This window comes from Pipistrellus hanaki (assembly GCF_964339955.1).
Source record: "Pipistrellus hanaki genome assembly, chromosome: 4".
Taxonomy (NCBI): domain Eukaryota; kingdom Metazoa; phylum Chordata; class Mammalia; order Chiroptera; family Vespertilionidae; genus Pipistrellus; species Pipistrellus hanaki.
Window position 1 is genome coordinate 66,665,651 of NC_140506.1, and position 20,686 is coordinate 66,686,336.

The window sequence follows — 20,686 nt, forward strand, 5'->3', positions numbered from 1 at the left end:
AAATGAAGACAGTAAAATCCTAGCAGGTGATCTATTGGGAGAGCTGGTGCCATGGCCCATCTGCTGGGAGGTGACAGAGTTAGGACAAATGGCACATGCTCAACTACAGCACCATCAGTTCAAGGCTCCCTCCTGTTAATTCTATGGCTTTTTAAGAGATGTTTCTCCATCCTGGTAAAATGTGGCTCAATTGGTTGGGCATCATTCTGGACACTGAGAGGTCCCCTGTTTAATTCCTGGTGAGGGCATATGCCTGGGCTATGGGCTCATTCCCCAGTAGAGAGCATGCAGGAGGCTGTCAATCAATGTTCCACTCTGACATCGATGTGTTTCTCTCTCTCTCTCTCTCTCTCTCTCTCTCTCTCTCTCTCTGAAAAATCAATAAATAAATATATATATTTTTTAAAAAAGATGTTTCTCCATCTTTAAAGAGTCACAGCAGTATAGGGCTCTGGAGAGTCCCTGAATGAAGTCATAAAAAATGACCATGTTACTTCTGTTACTTCCATGAGAAAAGAGCAGCTGAAAAGGCCTGCAGAAATCAGGACAATTTCAGGAAGCCTCCCACCCTGCCTCACTGCTTCCACAATTCCCTCAAGTAGCTATCTGATCTTCTGATTGCTATAGTCTGTGCCCCAGACACTGGTCGCCACCCTTAGCCTGCGAGATAACAGTAAGCCACTGATAACATCAACAAGTGACAATTATTAAGTGGTAGCCATTCTGTGTCTTAGCAGAATACAAAGGTGTGGAATAGCCTTAGTTTTGCTACTAGGAAATACTAACAAGTACATATTGAAAACCCTCCCCAGAGCCAACCTTAACTCAAAGCTCAAGGTCTTTAAGACATGAAAGGCAGTTTGGGCAACTGCTTTCCAAAGCGGAGCGGAAGGAAGTAAGGCACAACAATAGAGCTGCTGACCTTGAAAAGGGTCGTATTGACCAGGGATTAGCGGGTAACCCATGCCCACATGGGTGTGATGGTGCGTATGCAGGTGCCGCTGGCTGAAGGGGGAGTGGCGATCCCTCTCCCTCTCTGCTTCCCGTTCCCGCTCAGCTGTAGCCTTCTCCACCGGCTGTAACAGAAGAGAGAGATTATCCCATTAGTCCTCCGCAAAAAAGCAGTGGGAGTACCACCTTTGTCCTTTCAGCAATATACGTTAATGATTATAAAGCAATTACACAGATACTTGAAATTACTTATTAGTTGAAATCAAGTCAAAAAAGCTTCAGTTTCCATTGGAATTAAGTCAACACTAAAAGAACTGGTCCACCCAAAAGGGGAACTAATAATCTCCTCAAATGACTTCTCTATTTACCCATATTTTAGATTAAGAATCTACTCAATTTCTTCCCAGAAACAACTTTTATTTTTATTAATATATTTTTATTGATTTCAGAAAGGAAGGAGAGAGGGAGAGATAGAAACATCAATGATGGATGAGACAGAATCATAGATCAGCTGCCTCCTGCTTCCTCCACGGGTATTGAGCCCACAACCTGAGCATGTGCCCTGATCAGGAATTGAATGGTGACCTCTTGTTCCATAGGTCAATGCTCAACCACTGAGCAACACTGGCCTGGCTAGAAACAACTTTTAAATATGTGGTCAAGGAAAAGAAGTAGTTGTAAGAAATTTCTTCAAGGTCTGATTACCTTTTTATTTCATTCACATTTTGTGGGGAGAATCTATCTTGCAATTTTAAATATCTTTGTCTGGTTTTGTTCCATTGAAAAATGCATTCTATTACATGCCACTATCAGATACAGCCAATCATTGCCCTAGGTCTCCCAAAAGCATCCCGGAATCTCCCATTTCAGTACACTCAGAAGCAGCTCTGTTCTCCCAGATTACAGTTCGGTTAAAGTTCATGCATTTTTTTGTACATTTTTATCCACCAGAGCTTAACCACACTTTCACTAAAATTCTTTTTCTCACTTGAGAAAAATCTTTGCACTAGAAGTAGTTCACACAGACAAAGATTCATAAATCATCTTTTCTACTTTCTTTGAAGTCCCTGGTGGACTCATTCACATCACAGATGCTGTATTTTACTTTATTCCAAACCTCTCTTCCTCGCCAGGAGCAACCACATCCTTTCTTTTGTCTCCCTTCAGAACAGCCTTTAGGGCGGGGGGCGGGAGGCAGGGGGGCGGGAGAGCCATCTTTCACAAGGACACAGGTCTGCATTACTTCAGTGAGTTGTAGGAACATGACGAAGAGTCAAGGCCAAAAAGGAACAGATGCAGCCACCATGCCTGAGCCAAATGACTCACTCTGGCATGCAAGTGCATCCAAATACCTTGCACCACAAATATTTTGCACCAAAAGATGGATCCTATGAATTTAAATGTCCACCTAACATGCATCCTCCTGGCAAGGCAAAGTATAGGTTTTGCAATAGAAAAGCTTGTGACCACTGTATACGCTTTAATATTTTTTCCCCCTCGTGTGAAACCATCTTACTTTTGAACATTACACTCTTTATGTATCTGGATAAAACAGCATCCAGAAATCACAACTGGGTTCCAAAACCAACTGTATTTCAAGACTGTTCTCTAGTATGCCCCTTTTCCTCCCCCTAAAACCCAGGATTTCTAAATGAGAACAAAAGGCAGCTTACAGCAGGGGACTTGCTGCGGTATTGGCTGGCGTGCTGCTGGAGCAAATCCAGTGCTTTAGATTCAGTGGTCGTTTTCGTGTTGATGCTGGGGCTGGTATTGACTTTCTCGGCCTCGTCTCTCCCCGACATCTTCCCATAAACAGGATAATGAAATCCTGGAGAGAGATAGGCCCCTGCAGATAAACAACAAATGCCACATCAAGTTATGAGCTACATCTTAAAAGCAAAAGAAAAAAAAAGAAAACCATTTAGATTACATGAATTTGGGATAAGAGTCATAGACCTTAACATAGGGGATTACGTTAAGAATGGGCTACATCATTGTTACACTGTACCTAGGTCCTTCAATTTTCTCCTCCCAGTTAATTCATCCTGATGAACGGAGGTTATAAACAGAATTGAGCTTACAGCCATTTCATACATTTATGTGTCCGCTTAAGTGAAAGGAACAGTAACTATAATGATTATGACAGTAAGTGCTTAGAATATTTTCACAGGCAATAAAGTATCTGTCAGTCTAACAGCTATGGCAGCCTATCCGAGATGCTGGAAACAATAGCCGAGGACTCTTGACATCTTAAAGAACTCTTCTATTAAATCAGTTTTATCTTTGGGACTTTAAGCAGCAGGAAAATAAGCAAAACAAATGTCACTCTTGAAGCATCTAATTTATCCTGCGTTTTTAATAGCTAAGATTCGAACACAGCCTCTTCCCTCCAATAGAGTTAGAACCCACAACACGTACCAGGGTAACTGTGCATTAGGACGGGAGAAACAGCCCGGTATGCAGGGTGGCTGGGGTCATACATCTGTGGGTAAGGATAAGCATGCAAGTACTGTATGTAGGACTGATGCTGACTCAGGGGTGAGGACACAGCCACTCTTGTTCCCCGAGAGTCCTTCCAGTTCACAGGAGTCTTTCGATCATCACTTTTCAGCTTGCTCTCCTCCATGGACTGAGAGTCAGGGCGCTTGGCCTCTTTGGGCTCCTCTTTAATGCTGGTTAAGGACACCGGGAGGCCGGACATGCCACTCTCTTTATTGGGCGTCTTCCTGGGACTGTCCTCCCTTAATTTCTTTTCTCTATCAAGGTCTTCTGACTTTTGCTGATCCAGGTATTTGGGCTGGTATACATAATGATGCCACGTCCTTGAATCTGGATCCTGATTTTTTAGAAAAAGATTTGTTTTAAAATTTCAATTTTTTTTTTCCAAAGAAACCATTAATCATCGTGACAACACTATCACTATTACTAAGTTAACATTTATTCATGTACTAGCACTGCACAGAGCTTTCCCTCCTACACAGAATAATGTCTGGGGTAGGCATTATTACGGATCACTTCTGCAGAAGCGCAAACATATGGACCAGCAAAGCTTTTAAAGTTCCAAGTGATGCCAGGGTCACACAGCTGCCCATGTGTAGGGATGGGCTTCAAACTTAGGTTATTTCTCTACATTAAATAACATCCTTACATGTATTTAATCTAACTCTCATTTTCCTTTTAATATCTCACATAGGCAAAAAGAATTTTTAAAATTCCAACTCAAGCTAATAATAGTAAATCCAAATAATTACTCTAGCAATTAATATCATTTAGGGGGAAAACACTCTTGGTTTCCTAATACATTTTCTTCACCCACAGCTGAAGCTTACTATGTTGGCTCATATCTCATTATGTGCTAATACCTTAATCATAACAAAATTTCAAATTAATAGTACACATTATGGTTTTTCTATTAGAAAACAAACCATTTATAACCCCATTCTACAAATCATGCCCTTCTAACAGCCCTGGGAAGCCACAGTCTGAGTCAGGCCTGGGAGGAGGGGGGAGGAAGGGAGATTCGGGTCCTAAATGGATGTGACCCCCATCCCATTTATGATAAACTCACTGGGAATTTAGGTCCTAAGTGAGCATTCAAGGTTGGGCCTAAGGTCCGACTTTTGAACAGAAATGAATGTGAAGAAAGAATTTTGTTGCTCTGATTCACCAAGGACATCTAATTGTGGGAACAGTGGTGGTGAGGGATGCTGGGAAATTCCAAAATGGACACTCAGGGAACCGAAGGCAGTCAGGATGTCTGCACCATGACAGAAAGTGCCAGCACGTGTGTGCTTTCATGGGACCGACTTCCAGGTGTTTGCACCTGTAACCTCAGGCTGCACGGCCTGGGATGACTGCCCGAGGCACATCTACCCACACCTCTCCTCACAGGCGCCCAGCACCAAGCTCCGCGTGGGGCACTAACACAGGTGCAAACCGACATCCAGGCATCCCAGGTGCCGTGTGAAAGACATTTGGGTCCCAAGTTTCACTAAAAAGTTGAGTGGGAAATGGGAATTTAGGAACCTAGTTTTAACATTCCTACAAGATGCCAACAGAAATTTGGAATGTAGAAAAACAAGTATTTTAGAGATCAGACTCTCAATCTCAGTGTTAAGTCAGAAGGAAACTCAATGGCCTTGCGGCAGAGTTCCCTCACTTTGGATGCAGTAAGAAACCAAGGGACCACGTCAGATTCAGTTAGTTAGTCAACAGCATCACGGACCACAGAAAGCACATGTCCACAGTTTGTTGTAGGAAACTGTGAATGATGTACTTTTCAGAGGTACACAGTAACTTCTGAGACAGTCCTTTAAGATATTTTTCGAAAGAAGGGGAATCAACCCTAACGAACCCTCTGGTTTATTTCCTGCCAGGCAGTCCTAGCCACCAAGCCCAGACATGTGTGCGCAAGTCTCAGCCTGCTCTCTCCCTGCGGGGGCCATGCTCCACAATCTTACTTGTTTAAATCTGGAGGTTGGGTCTACACCTGTCTGCTTCATAGAGTCCATGACAGATTTCATTTCTACAGCCTCCTTAATAAGCTGGTGGTTTTCCATCTGCTTAGCTTTGAAGCTGTCGGCCTGAAGCTGCTGCTGGTGATTGGAGAGAAGCTGCGATTTACCTGTCTCCTCAGTTTTATTAGGCACTGCCGGCCCTAGTTTAGAATGGTTTTTGCTAGGCTCCGGAGTAGAGGGAGCTTTTGAGATTGTGGCCGATGGCATGTTTTTCTGCTTACTGTCCTCCTTGCCCAGCTCTTTCAAGGGGAGCTCATTTTTCCGTTCACAGTCTCCTCTCCCAGTCTGGACCATTTTCTGCTCTGCCAGCCTCTGGTCCTCATAGTATTTCTCATACTGCTGCCTGTAGGCAGGGCTGGTGGCCATCAGAGACTTCTGGTCCATATAGAGCCCATAGGCATACTGGCCGTAATAAAGGGACTGAGCCAGGGCAGGGTGCCTCTGGGTGATCACAGACTGGTGCTGAGGCTGTAGGGATGCTGAGGGATGGTCCAGTCTCTTGGCATCTAGCTGCTCGGCCTTGTCTTTCTTCTCCGCGTCTTCTTCAGACTCCTTCTTGATCTTCATGCCCTGCGTGCTCCCACCGTTGCCAGCTGCAGGGGCGCCAACCGGCCCCGCGTGCATGTAACTCGGCGAATAGTAAGGATCGTAGCCGTGGTAATAGGGAGAATGGGACTCTTTCAGTTGAGATGACTGTGCTGTCGTTGAAGAATGCCCTTTAACAACGCCGTCCTTACTGGAAATGATATCTGATGGGGAGCTGGCTTTTGACCTCATGCCCTCCGACCTGCTGTCTGAACCACCATCGTCGGCGGCATCAGAGATGTCAGAGTAGGCAGGGCTGCTGGTCTTGGCTGCAGAATTCTCGGCCCCGTTCTGCGTGAGCACGTGCAGCGGGGCCATGGGCGCCTGGCCGTTCACCAAGGTGTTGCAGTCCATTCTGGAGGCGCTCCCGATGGAGGGGCTGGGGGCGTTGTCGGTGAAGGTGTACACTTTGTCAGCCTCAGCTTTGATGCTGGCCATGCGGCTCTCTTGAGATTCTGACAATCCATTGGCCAGCACCTCGTTCTTGTTGAGGTGGTCCTTTAAAAAATGCCCGGACAGGTCTTTCCCAGCCCCCTTGGCGTCCTCCAGTTTGCCCAGCTTTGCGTCCATTTTCGGGCTGCCCGTCTCTTTCCCTTCCTTGTCCTTGAGCTTCCGCTTCTCCTTCTTCTTTTTGTCTTTGAGCGACACGAGAGCTGGGTTCACGGTGATGGGCTCCCCCATGATGGTGGGCTTTGGCTGGATGGGCTTTAGCGGGGGGCTCTTTGGTGTGGCCTGCACGACGGTGGTGGTGAGGGAGGGCAGCCCGGGGATGGTGCCCGTGGTGGTGCTGGTGAAGGCTGCGGTGGGGATGGCGATCAGCTGCGGGGGCGTGGGGGCCGGGGCCGGGGCGATGGGCCGGGCCGTTTTCAGTTTGGAGAGGTTTTTGTCCATTTTGCAGTTGTTGGCTTTCTTGCCCTTTTCTTTATCTCCCAGATTTTTCTTGTCAATTAAACCTTCGGCTTCCAGTTTGGGCATTTCAGCGGCCAGACTGCCGTCGGCCGAACAGCTGTCCAAAGCGGCCGTCATGTTGGAGATGACCGGGAGGCTGCTCAGTTCGTTGTTAAGGCCCTTCTTTTTGCCGGAATTCTTCCCGGCTTTAGATCCCATAACGGAGCCTGGCCCGTTGCTCATCAGCTCCCTCTTTCCCTTGGGGGTCCCGGGGGGGTTCCCCGAGCCGGGGGACGCGGGCGCCTTCACCTGGTCGTAAGCGGCCATGCCTGTGCTTGGCTCCCCGCACTCGAGGGCCACGTTGCTCAGGGCCTCCTCGCAGTCCGAGATCTTGTCCTCGCTGTCAGGCTCGAAGTCCAGCTTGTTCTCCGGGTCCAAGTGTGCGTGCGCCTGGTGGTACCGCAGGCCGTTGATGTGCTTGTACTTTTTGTTGCAGTTTGGGTGAGGACAGTCGATTAACACTGGAGAGGAGCAGCCTTGGTCCAAAAAGGGAGCCTCTGGTTTCCCCTGCGGGGTGGTGGGGGTGCTTCTGGAATTGGTGCGGACTCGCTTCCCGGGCTTATTGTCCTCGGAGCTGGAGTTCAGGTCCAGCTCCATCGGGGGCTTGTTTTTCCTTTTGTTGCTGGAGGACGGGCTGGCTTTGATGTCCTCAGCGGCACAGTTCGGGGGTGTCCTTCGCCCGCTGGCATTGAGGCTGCCCCGCCTCCCCTTCCCATTGGCGCCCCCCCTGTTCTTGCTCTGCAGCCCTCTGGACTCCGTGAAGCTGGCCTCCGAGCCCGGGGCGGCTGCCACAGACCTCGCTCTCTTCCCTCGGCCCCGGCCCCCTCTCATCTCCAGGTCGCTTGTGGGGGACTCACAGAACCTAGGGAAGCAAGGAACAGACGTCAAAATGAGCAGCTTGCAGGTGAGATCACAAAGTACACAATGCAGCCTAGAGCAGCCGGCACCCCAGCAGTTTTAGGGCCGGGCCCAGATAAGGAAGACACCCTATTCTTTCACTGACAATTTCAACACCTGCAAAAGGGCAGGCTCCCAATAGCTTATATTCTCCCTCCGAAAACCAAAGAAAAACGGCTCAGGTAGCCAGTTTCCAATCCAGTTCAGATTCCCATTTTGAGAAAAGAAGAAAACAAAGAGAGTAGGGGCAGGGAGTAGCAATCTCCTGGCAGAAAAGAAATCCAGCATCTGCATTTTACTGTGTTCAATCCTGAATTGCTCATTTCCCTTATGCTTGGTTTCAATTACAGGCAGGCTTTTATGTATTATTCATCTCTCTCTCTCTAGTTTCCTTGCAGAGAGGATGGGGGAAGGAGAGGAAAGGGGAGAGAGAAAAAACAGAGCCTTAAACAAACGGCTCTGGGCGTACCTGGGAGGGGCCCAGTCGTGCTTGGTGCAGTCCAGGAGGGTCCCTACATAGGTTTTGTTCCTCCACGTGACATTAACCACCAGGACACCTGCAGAGTGGGGAATGAAGGAGGACCCTGGTTAGCACAGATTACTCCAGTTACAGTTCGTTTATTATTATTATTATTACGACTACTGCTCTACCAGCAAAGTTCTATTCTCATTTGCTTTCAAAAGCTGTGGTTTGCATTCTTCCTCTTTTTGGTTTCAGTGACCCCAAATGAAAACCCACAGGAAATTGTGTGTGTGTATGTGTGTGTGTGTGTGTGTGTGTACCCATGCGCATGCAGTACAAAAGGGTAAAGCTGTGTGTGAGAGTGTAATCAAGATACTGCTGACAGAAGGAAATGGTCTTTGCCATGTCCTGCTGTAAAATAGCAACACTCACCTCTTAATTTTTCTATTATTACACATAATTGCTTTCGCTTGGCAAGCAGCCAACAAAAACTAAATGCCAGTTACCAATGCTTAAACCAGAAGGTGACTGAACGAAATCGGTTTTGTTTCTAATTCAACAATATAAAATAATGGCAATACTTACTAAAAAAAAAAAAAAAATTATGTGGGTGCACAAATATAGATATACAGCAGGAAAGCAGGGGGCATGGAGTCCAGATAAGAGACAATCAGATGATTTATCATTCCTAATCCTCCCCTCTCTGGCTTTGTAAGACAAGAATCAGCCTTGGTGTAGTATCTGTTTCACTGTTTGGTCTTGTTTCATATTAAAGACTCCTAAAATAGGCCTCTTAAGAAAATAAATGTGCACAATAGGTTTGCTCTTGGGCTTATCTTTAGAGTCAACTTTAGTAAGCATTTGCCACAGAAGATTCGAAAAAACCTCAAACCAGCACACTTGTTTCCTGCAAGCCATTTTGCTTTTCCCAACTGCTTTGCAGACAGACGATTTAATTTAGCACTGCATCTGTGAATCACGAAACTTAAGTGCACTTAGTATACCAAATGTCACAGGGAAACAAAATATAACATCCTCTTTCTTTCACTAGAGGACAAGAGCCAGTTTTTAAAAATCACTCCTGTGAAGCATATATTACCAGGACCTAGATGTTGAGGCATACATAAAATATTAGGGTAAAGAAATAAAATATTTAAGCGAGCCTTTGTTTTCTGTACCTACTCCCTCTCCCCCCAAGCTTTCTTAGAGAAACAAAGGGACATTACTCAAAACCTATTTCTAGCTGGTTTACTCACTTGTTCACTGCCATTTTGAATCTTACAAAAAAAACACCTATATTGAACTCCTTTATGGGTAAGGAATACCTCACAAGGTAAGACTCATTTGCTTGGGAGCATCTTAACACCAGGTAAACTATTGAATGGTTGGGACTCAAGTAGGGGAAAGGAATGATTCCTTTCAGAAGCCTCAAAAAGAGATTTAAAAATGGTTTCCCACATGGTCCATGTTGCTATTACGTAGGTAACAGCTGAATTTACTCACTGCAGCAACAGTCCAGCAGGGGAGGGAAAAGCTAGCAGGAGGCAAAGCAAAGCAAGCATTTCCTCAGCTGACAGTTGATTCCACTCTAAGCCCCTCAGGAATGGTTCTAAAAAAACACCACTGCGTATAACATTCACGTTGGGATGGGAATCAATGGTAATTAGGCATTTGGTCAAAATTTGCACAAGACAACAATTGGAGGAAAGGATTCTTTATGAGCACATCCCTTCAGGAAAAGGGAGTGGGCGGGAGAGCAGGCCAAGGGGAAGACAGAGCTGGCTTTCACATCATGTGCTCTCTGGGGCACTGTGTGTGGTGTCAAAGACCTTTACAGCTGCTTAAAATTCTTTAGCATGTCAGCTATATTTACAGTACAGGAATATATCTGTATTGCCAGAGGTTACTGCGTTTCAGCTTTAGATGCAATAGGCTGAATCGCTGCGTTCCAGAGTCCCTGATGTAGCACAAATGTATAATTAAAATCGCTTGAAAGGAAACATGAAAGAAACAACAAACCCTCCATTCTTGCAGTAATAAAATTAAAAACAGGAAAAGTCTGCACAGACACTTAACATTTGTCAGCAGTGAAAGGCTTTTGTTATTGCTTTTCCCCTAAGGGTTTCGCGGTTCCAGCAAATACTGGCCGCCGATTGGCCGGTGCCTGCTGGGAACGCTCGCGTCTGATTGGCTGGGCCCAGGGCGGCCACGGGGAGCAGGGAGGCGGCAGCCGAGGATACAGCAGCACCGGGGAGGGAGGAGGCTGCGCCCCGGAGGCCGGCAGGCTGGGACGGGGCGCTGCTCTCAGACCCTGCTCCGTGGATCACCGAAGGCTGCTCTGTGTGGTGAAAGCTGGTCTGCGTGACGTGCTGGTTTACCTCCATGCAGCCCGCCAGCCCGCTCCAAACAGCAGAACCGAATTCCTGGTCTCCAAAAGGACAAAGGAAACGGAGGCCAGTGGGAAGGCAGGGATCCCAAACCAGCAAATCCGTGGTTATCCGGGTGTACCTTTTAAAGCTGTCACAAAGACTGAATCTCAGTTGCAACTTCCACACTGTACAGCTATTCACACCGCTGGATACCATTTCAAGAAGCCACACAAGCAGACCTCTTATCTTAGTACAACAAATAGTATTATTAGCACTCGGTGCAGAAGAAAAATCTTCAGTCTTTTTTTAATTTCAAAAGGGCTTCAGTAGGTCAGCTTCATTTCTCTGCCCTCCTTATTTAAAACGCTCTATTCCTGGGGACTTTTTGAACAGTCTCCATCATGGAGAGCTAATTAAATATGTGTGCTTGTGTCTATTTTTCTTTATATGTACAAGCCACTTCACAATGCCAGAGTATTTCTATCTGCCCAGAATTCCCGTGTGTTTGCACAGCCAGATCTGCTGCTGTAGGGTGGAATGAAGACTCAAGGAACCTTCTCATAAACTACAAAGTGTATTGTTTCTTTGTAAGGAAGTCTCTGTTTAGACAACATCCTATTGTGAGAGGCCAAACACAGAGGTGGTGTTTCAGCTCTAAAAGCTGTACATGGTTTGTCGTTTTGCTGAAGTCTCGTACCCCATGGTCACATAAAGCCGACTCCACTCCTTTTGAGGCAATAAATGCTCCAAATGAAAATTAGTCCTTTAAATGCACAAATTGGAATTTTATAAATCTGTGCAGAGTTATGTTTCTGGCTTGATGTTTATGTAAATTGGAAAGAAATATGCATTTATTCCATAAACGATTTAATATTTCTTTTAATGCATATTTATTCTTTCAAACCCTAGCCTATGAGCTAGTCTCCAGGGACCATCTCTGCAAGTCCTTTTCATCTCTATATTCTCAAATATCTCACATGGTTTGTCATCCTCCCTTTCCACCCATGGACTGGGCATGGTCTTTCACAAAATTCTAATAATGCCTGCCCTATAACATTTTTATTAGAAAAATATCTGATGATTATTACCGATGAAGTAAGAAGAGAGCAATGGAAGGTTTGAGAATGCTCGCTACACAAGGTTTTCTTCTTTGCATTAAGGCTTTGTCTTAGATACTGATACAGAATCTAAGCTGCTGCCCCCATAAAGCATATTACTTACAGGACACTTAACAATGTGGTCTGTGTTCGACAGCCTGAGCCCCTTCCCTCTACAAGCCGCAGAGCCTGAGCTCTCAGAAGGAGTCCATGGTCACACTGTTCTGTCATTTCCTCATGTCAGTACTTAGCAGTTAAGTTGGTCCCAGAGAGATGGGCAGGCCCGTTACGCATTTATTGTGCATCTGCAGGGCATACAGTAGGCACTTAGCTGGTGCTGTGGAATCAAATCACATTTTGGCTAGCACTCCATCCAAAGACTTAGAACAGAACCAACACAAGAATAACCTGTAATCCAGAAGTGGAAGCATAGTTCGCATATTACCCATACTTAGGGAGCAGGGCCCTTAATCCACCACAATAAACTAGATCCTGGATGTGGCTTTCACAGAGCCTGCCCTGCCCACGGTCCCTGCTCAGACGGTAATCTTAGGGGACCAGGCTCCTAGACCAGTAATCCAACCCTGGCCTCACTTGACTGTCCCAGTGATGAGTGCCTGAAGCGGTGGGGACCAAGCAGGGACTTATTTGGGAATCTGAATTAATGGAAGGGAAAGTTAATAGTAAGTGTATAAACCTAAAGGTTACAAGGCACTAACGGCTGAGAGGACTGTGGTGGGCCAAAGCCACAAGGATGCACGAGCTATGAGATGAGAAAGCCAATACGTGTGGGTGTGTGTCCCCTTTCCTCCATCCCTCACAGCACCCACGACTGCCCTCTTATCCCCCAGCTGTCTTGTTTAAAAGTTGTTCCTGATTCTAACCTAAAACCTGCCTGAACACCGTGGTCCTTGCTGCGCCTTCTGATAGCCTGGACAGTCCACCCCTCATCTAGTTCACCCAGGCAAGGACAATGACCATGTTGACATTCTCTTCTCCAGATCATATTTTCCCCTCCAGCCTAAACAAGTCTCCTCAACCGTTCATTCTGCATGTCACTTTTCATTCCCATGGGGGAGAAAAACACAACTTTAAAGCTGTCCTAGACCAAATCCCCAGGGAAAGTGAAGGTTCCCAATGAATTAGGACCAAATGGAGAAAAAGGCAAATGTTCTCTCTTCTGAATCTTCTCCAGTCACACAGATCATACACAATACCCAACACCCCCCCCCCCGCCCCAAAAAAAAGCCACTCCTTCCTGGGTCCTCACTCACTCCATACAGTCCCCTCATCAATGAAAGCTCAACAGAATCCATGTTTTCTCTCAGCCAGCCATTCTCAGCCTCCCTGCCAGTTAGATGAGATGCTGTGCCTCAGTTCTAAAAAAGGAAAATGTGTCATCTATGTGTGTCACTTCCAGGCCTGGCCCATAAGACTCTCCCGTCCATGTTCTTCTGATCTCTTCACCTTTCTGGCTGACTGGGATGGAGACTATACAACCTTGAAGGTCACAGGGTCTCCTTCAACTGGGATAACCAGACAGGAATACCGACTTAGTCTACGAGGTGAGCAGCAAACAAATGCTTACTGTATTTAAACAATATTGAGACTGTCTTAACCTAATACACGGTCCCTTTAACACTTACACACAGTATGCCTGTCTGCCAACTGGATGACAACTCCCTGAAAACAAGAACAGTGTCTGCACACAGCACACCTGTGAGCACGGTGCCCAGCAGAGAGAGAGAGAGAGAGAGAGAGAGAGAGAGAGAGAGAGAGAGAGAGAGAGAGAGAGAGAGAGAGAGAGAGAGAGAGAGAGAGAGAGAGAGAGAGAGAGAGAGAGAGAGAGATAGTTCAGCACCTAGGAACTACCAGGTGATGATGGAAGAAAATCTAGATTTGAATTTTAGTCACTTCTTTTCACTGTTCCCATATTTTTTCAATAAGCATAATCTTCCACTGGCTTATGGATGATAGAAATTCTCTGCGGAGAGATTTGGCTCCAAAGAGGTTATAAATATGGTTTATGAATTACTGTTTCTGGTATTTGTGAAGATGTTTCTTCAAGAACTGGGCAAATGGCTGATTTCCCAGTGGATCAGCATAGCTGTTTGTATTACAGTTTAAAGACCATTTCAGAGTCTTTCAAGTGCCTCATCCCTGCTACAGAAGTTCTCTGCCAAGCATTGCAAATGCCGAATCTGGAATCAGACGTAACTTTTTGGAACTCTGATGCAGACTAGCACATCTGGATGGACTTGGTGTGCACTCATGCAGAAAACAGAAACCCCATTCTAATAACAATGAAACAGAACCCATTTATGCCACACGCCCCTTTTTTAAAAGTTTACACATTTCTTTCCTTTTATATACTTTTCCAGTAGAAACATTAGTGACAATTAAAATGCCACAATATGCTGGTTTCATGAGTACAAGATAAAGTTCATATATTTCAGATATCGTATTACCCTATATTTTTATACAATGTGACTATTGTGCGAGGTATGATTTATCACCGCTCCTTTGTACTGAACTCCCTCCAATGGCTTGTTCTCGTGGTTCTGTTGTATCCAACACAGGTCCTTTTTAAACAGCTGGGGCTTGTGTAGTGCTCTTGTTCAGTTTTCTGGCTTCAGAGTTTCCACCCTTGAGGTCGGTCTTTCTTCAAAGGACAACGCTGAGTTTATAATTATTTGGGGAAATTTTAAATTTACAACTAAGGTTGCCAATGAAATTCCAGACAGCCAAAAAGTGCAGGGACTTTCCTAGTACCCATGCCAAGTATATATGGAACATTAGGATGAGAAAGTGTTGTCACATGACCAGAAAATGCCATATTTTTTTTTTTTTTTTTTTAAGAGCCCCACTGCTGGGCCGAATGTTTGAAGAGTCACTTTAAGCACATCCTGTAATCAAACCATCTGGAACACAGTGCTGCGATTAGTCACCCTGAACATTGGGCTTTATCTGAACAAACAGTGTATGGCAATGGAGCCTGGGAGATAGGGCAGCACTAACAAAGGGAAGTGTAATGAAACACTTTATGCCCTAGTGTGCTGCCACCCCAGCCATTAACCCCAGAGACACACTGCTCTGGTGTTAATGTACTACTTTATGAAAGCACAGTGAGCTTAAAGATTAAAGGACTGAAGGGCTAAAAATTGCTGGTTTGGATAGACATTCTCTGTCGGCGGCTGGAATATGTTGGCACCACTCTATCTGCGTTAATTATAACCTCTCGGATGACAGTTCAGCATTCCTATTAAGGTTTGGCATTATTTTTTCGGGACATTCGGAACAAGGTTCGTTTATGGGAGGGTAGTTATGATTCTTTATTTGCCAGAGGTTAATCTGGGCACCCAGACATTTCTTTTTGGTTCACCTAAACCCTATCCATAAATAACAAGGGGAAAAAAATAAAGCCTTAACCCAAGTGAGTACACTAGACCAATACCAAAAAAGCAAAAAGCAATGGCAAAATGCTGTTCTAATCTACATGTGAAGAGATGGTATTCATTCCTACTTGATGTGCTTTTCTCTTGCAAAAGTAAATCTGATCATCAGATAGAATTTATGGAAATCTTTTGTAAAAAATCTGAAAGGCTTTCCTCCCCCTCCCCCCGAATACAGTGAATAAGCCTTAAAAGAAAAAAGGAAAGGAAAAACATGGCTAAAGAAACCTTGTTTCCCCATGGGTCTTATGGTTTACTACACAAAAGAACACACAGCCACTTCCATCACTGTCACCTCCCCTGCAGCCTTTGTTCTGAGGCCTGATGAGCTGTATTGATTTGGAAAAATCATTGAGCTTCTTGGAAAACTAGACTCTCGCTTATTCACTGCCATCTATTTCTTTCCCAGGAAGACAGGTGGTCAATATCCAGTTGACTGGTCAGCTAAAAGAAGCTCTTGCTGCCTTTCTTTTCTTGCTTGTTTAGTAACATTATCCTTTCCCACTTTTAGAAAATACAGGCAGTCTGGTGGGTAAGAGGGAGCAGCAATCGGGCTTTTAAACAGCACCACCGGGAACACTAAAATGCTGTCCCACACATACATATGCAGATGGTGGTAGTATTTTCACAGACTAAGTATTATATAAGTTTGAACATAAATAACGACTTTGATAGCCTAAGATATAACTTCTAAAAAATCAAATCAAAACACATCATTAGAGCTCCATGCTTACTGCAGAAAGAACTGCTTTCCTTCTTTTACATACTCTGTACATATGTTTTAGCAAGTTCCATCGTTACAAGATGTCATAGATATCCATATAGGCATTTTGAGGAACAAAGGGAATAATGAAAACAATCACATAGATCTTTAGAAAGTAATTTTAAACATGACCGGTAACAAAAAAACATGTGCTTTTAAGTATATATATATATATATATATATATATATATATACACACACACACATACATACATATATACACATACATACACACACACACACACACACCCTAAAGCAACATTATCCTTGATGGCTTGAGGCTAGTGTTGAAATTATATATATTGCAACCATTCATACCACAATCTGTAGCCCTCAGTGCTCAGGTAGTTCTTATAATGGTTTCTGCTAAGATACCAGGGTCCCCGCTTGGGGACAGGCGGGAGGACGGTTTAGGTGACAGTGCTGAGAGGGTGTATGGTGGGAAGAAGACAAGCCCCTGAGCTTGCCTCAACCAGGGCAGCAGGTCAGAGACACGCTGCCAGGCCCATCAAAGCCACCTCCTGCACCTCCAAGGGGATGCTCTCCAAGCTGTGGTCCGTCAACGCTCAGCCAACACACAGCAGGATAAGGCGCTCTGCTCAAGTGAATGATAAAAGGTGGAGGAGGGGAAGGAGCAAGGAGGGAAAGGGGTAGGGCAGAAAAAAAAAAATACCGTCTTCTGAGACAAACGCCTGGAGCAACTTAATACATGAACTGGACATGTATATGTCTGGAGTATAGCTATATATTTGTATAAAAAGGTTTAGTTTCTTGTTGATTATACTTTTTTTGAAGCTTGGTGGCACAGAGACAAGTCACAGCGCCACTCTGGCCTCCAGTGCAGTCTTAAACCTGCATTTTCTCTGGCTCCTTTGTGGGCACACATTGGTTTACCTGAAATACGATGAGTGTGGATATTGATTTCTAGGGCCAATAGTTTTCTCATGTCCTCTCCTCCTTTTAGACACATAAGAGTATCGGAATGATCTCTCATTCTCCTCCTCCCTTTCTTCACAGGTAGACCAGAGTTCAATGCCAACTACAACAGAACTGACTCAACTCTCCCAATCCAGTCTCACAAGCTTTAATTATTAGCTCACCAGGAGGTTATTTTTTCTTCCTTTAAATAAAAGCTTTCACAGGTTTGGCAAAGGGCCCTGGCCATGTGGCTTAGTTGGTTGGAACATCGTCCCCTGCACCAAAAAGGTTGTGGGTTCATCCCCGGTCAGAATATATATAGAAAGCAATCAATTACTGTTTCTCTCTCTCTTCCCCTTCCTCTCTCTCCAAAATCAATAAACATACCTTGGGAGATAATTGATAAGTATTTATTCAACTAGGACTACTATGGAGCCATGATAATTACATGGTTATCGCTCCTAACATGCTTTTGGAGACACCCATGTACACGAGGTCCTGGCACAAAGCACACAGCCAGGATCCCCAGAAGGAGAGGGGAGCACTTCCAGACTCGCAGGCCATGAAGATAAGCAATTGAAAGAATGCAGGCCTTCACATCATCAATCCTGTCATTTCCTGCGCTTCATATTGTTTACAGGATCTAACAACTTCTACAGCCGGGATCCACAATCAACCTCAAAAACGGATAAGGAAAAGAGCAAATCCAGGGGGAAAATAATGATCCTTAAGGCAAAAGCGCCTCACCTTTGCCACTTCTCCTAAAACGGAGTACTCTAGGGGTGGCGGGGGAAGAAGGGTGTAAGACACTGCATTTGTAAAGTCACTTACCTGCTGCCCGCCACCTCCCCACCTCCCCGCGCAGGCAGCAATCTGTCCTGGCCCAACGCTTTCCCTATGGCAGGAGAGGGAGGGAGGAGCAGGCAGGAAGGCAAAGTAATTATTGAGATGAATGAAAATGGACGATGCAGAGGAACTAAAATGTAAGAATGAAAAACCTTATATACTTGGGGAAGGGCGGAGGTTTCAGCCCTCCCTTCTCCTCCATCACTTTGTCCTCTCCACAAACCTACTGGAGATCTGTCTAGGTGGTAGATTAGCAGAGTTTCGGGTTTCAGTGCCAGCGAATTGCTTGTCAAAACATGTGTAATATCACTCAAGATTACAGGACCATGTTTTAAAGTAATTCCTCATCATCCCCAGTCCTTGAGGTACAGGGGACAGTGGGAACCAATTGACAATTACACTCACATCAAAAAAGCTGCTGCCGCTGCATCTCCCTGGGCCTGAAGAACCTGGTCCATATAAATTATGATGCTTTATTTAAAGTCAGAGTGCTTATTTGCTTTTGTGCCAGCTCAGGGCCCTTTTCATCTCTAGCTCTCCTGGGCCCAGGAGAGCACGCATTCCTACAGCTCTCCTGGCCACCAGCTGTGTCCCCGTAAATCACAGAACCTCTGAACAAACCATTCTTTACAAAGGCCAACAGCATTCACTGGAGATGATCACTCTGCTATTATTCCACTTGCTGAAATTTAAAGTAGCAATTTACCACAGCGGCTGAAAAACAGGAGCTGCCTCTCTCAACTGCGTGTATGAGAGAGAGAATAGGAAGGCTCTGCGAGTACATGCCACACAAAGGGGTACATTTTGTGAGCCACCATCTCTGCAAATCTAAGAAGGAATGCGGATGTCAGAGAAACCTGAGCCAGTGCCCTGACGATGAAAGGCACTGGGTGAGGGAGGTAGACCGCTCTGCTCTCACCTGCAGGCGGCCTGGCCCCACAGCCGCGCTGCAGTGTGGGAGGTGGTTCACACACTCAGGTAGTGAAGCCACATAATTACGGCTCTGGTTCCAAATGTAATAAAGCAAGCTGGAGGAATTACCTCTAATCAAGCTCAGTCTGCAGTCAATTTTGCTTTGAGGGCTAGGGAGGAAGAAAGAATAAAAGTGATTGGTGGTCAAATGGAGCTCCCCGAGTGCCTGAGAGGCGGCTCTGGAGACTCACTCTCCTGGCACAAAGCCTCAAAGCTGCTTCTAAAACTCTCTGAGCCCCTTTCCCCCATCTCGGTTCCTCATCTGTAAAACAGGGACAATATCAATACCAAATAAGGTGTGACATGTAAAGCAGTAAACATGGGCCCTGGCTCAAAAGAGTCCCTCAGCAAACGGACTTGGGCTTCCTCACCTTTGAAACTCCCCATAAACCAGATCACAAGCTGAGGAGTGGAAGGTGCCAAAATACCAAGAATTCCCACCCTGGAATACAGCCAGCAGCAACCCTGCATTCCTTCCCGGTGGAGGCACCTACACTAACTGTCCTGTATTCCTGGTGATTAAGTTTAAAACATTCTAAAATATAGATATGCCAGGCTTATTGTACATGCGGCATATCTATTTCTTAGAATTTTTAAAAATTAAATTGACTGGGGTGACCTTTGCCAATAAGTTATAGGTTTCCAGTGTACATTTCTATGACACATGATCTGTATACTGCATTGTGTGCCCACCGCCCAGAGTCAAACCAACGTCACCATATATTTGTCCCCCTTTATCCTTAATCACCCCCAATCCCTTTCCTCTGGTAACCATTGTACTGTTGTCTGTACCTTTTGGAATCTTAAGGGCTGTACATTTTAACATTAAGGACTTTTATTATTTCTACACGCAACACCAACTTCGACCAATATAAAGTCATCTTTCCAATTATACCCATTGTTTAAAGCAAACATTTCCTCCGGCCACCGCTCAGTAACAACGCTGACTGAAATGCAGTTCCAAACCACTGAAGCCTCCTCCCCGGAGTCTGGGGGAAGGAAACCCTCAAGTCAAGTTTCCAGGCACAGCCAAAGGCCTGACTGACATCTGTCTGAATTACCAAGGGCGACATGAAAGGTCCCCAGCACCTGGGCGGCAGCAAGGAGACCCCGCAGCCAGGCTCTGGGGACGCAGATGAGGTTAAATGCAAACTCATCTTTGCAATTCCCATCTCACCAGGCCAGTTTTCTTGACAATGGTCAGAGGCTGCCTTCCCACCCTCCCCACCCCGCATTCCGAAGTTCTTATCTTTCAGGGAAGAAAAAGCCCAGCAGAGTTACAAGTATTTCAATAACTGCTTAGAGACCAGCTCTTTTCTGTAAACAAGCCTAATGAAGCCTGACTAATAGTGCTCTCCTCAGCAGAGCAGAGGGAAGGGGCCTTTGTTAGCACTTACTGGAGCAAGGCCTGGTTTTGCTGGAGCAGAACAAAACTTAGCTGGTTATTGATTGACCAGCCTCGCTGGGTGTCATTGCTTCGCTCTATTTCTGGATGCTGAGTGTATAAATGCATGTGTTTATGTAGACACAGGGATGCTCTATGCACCACATACATCCACACACAGCCACCTGAGCTGACTTTTGGTTACATCTCTCTGCCAACCCGATGAAGAAGTATTCAAGGTGGCTAAGTGCAACCTAATTCCTCTCTGATACGTGTATCTCTCCCGGTCCTGGATATTACCTAACGTTTCTCTCCATGCTGTCAGTGCTGTGGGCTCACTTTCATAGCATGTAAGCCGACTCTCCCCACAGACACTTAATAGTTTCCAAAGTCACTATGATTTAACCTGATCTGGTTCTTACATTCTAGGGGCACCTTACTTTTGTGTTGTTGTTTTTTAAAATAAATTTGAAATCACTGATGTTTTCCTTTCCCCGTTTCACCTGTCAGTTCTGAAACTCCTG

The 20,686-nt window shown here is 45.4% G+C and overlaps 1 protein-coding gene across 5 annotated transcripts in view; it reads right to left on the reverse strand.

Annotated features, from left to right (window-relative positions):
* ZNF608 (zinc finger protein 608) overlaps window positions 1–20,686 on the reverse strand; it is a gene marked incomplete at its 3' end in the record, with an annotated part of 109,676 nt that overhangs the window by 2,822 nt on the left and 86,168 nt on the right. For all 5 annotated transcript variants that reach the window (XM_084881393.1, XM_084881391.1, XM_084881390.1 and 2 more), the window contains 5 exons: window positions 8,368–8,455; window positions 5,412–7,863; window positions 3,370–3,787; window positions 2,625–2,797; window positions 923–1,076 (listed from right to left, as the gene is read on the reverse strand). In XM_084881393.1, the coding sequence (XP_084737519.1) occupies window positions 923–1,076; window positions 2,625–2,797; window positions 3,370–3,787; window positions 5,412–7,863; window positions 8,368–8,455 (3,285 nt within the window). The remainder of the gene's footprint in view (window positions 1–922; window positions 1,077–2,624; window positions 2,798–3,369; window positions 3,788–5,411; window positions 7,864–8,367; window positions 8,456–20,686) is intronic.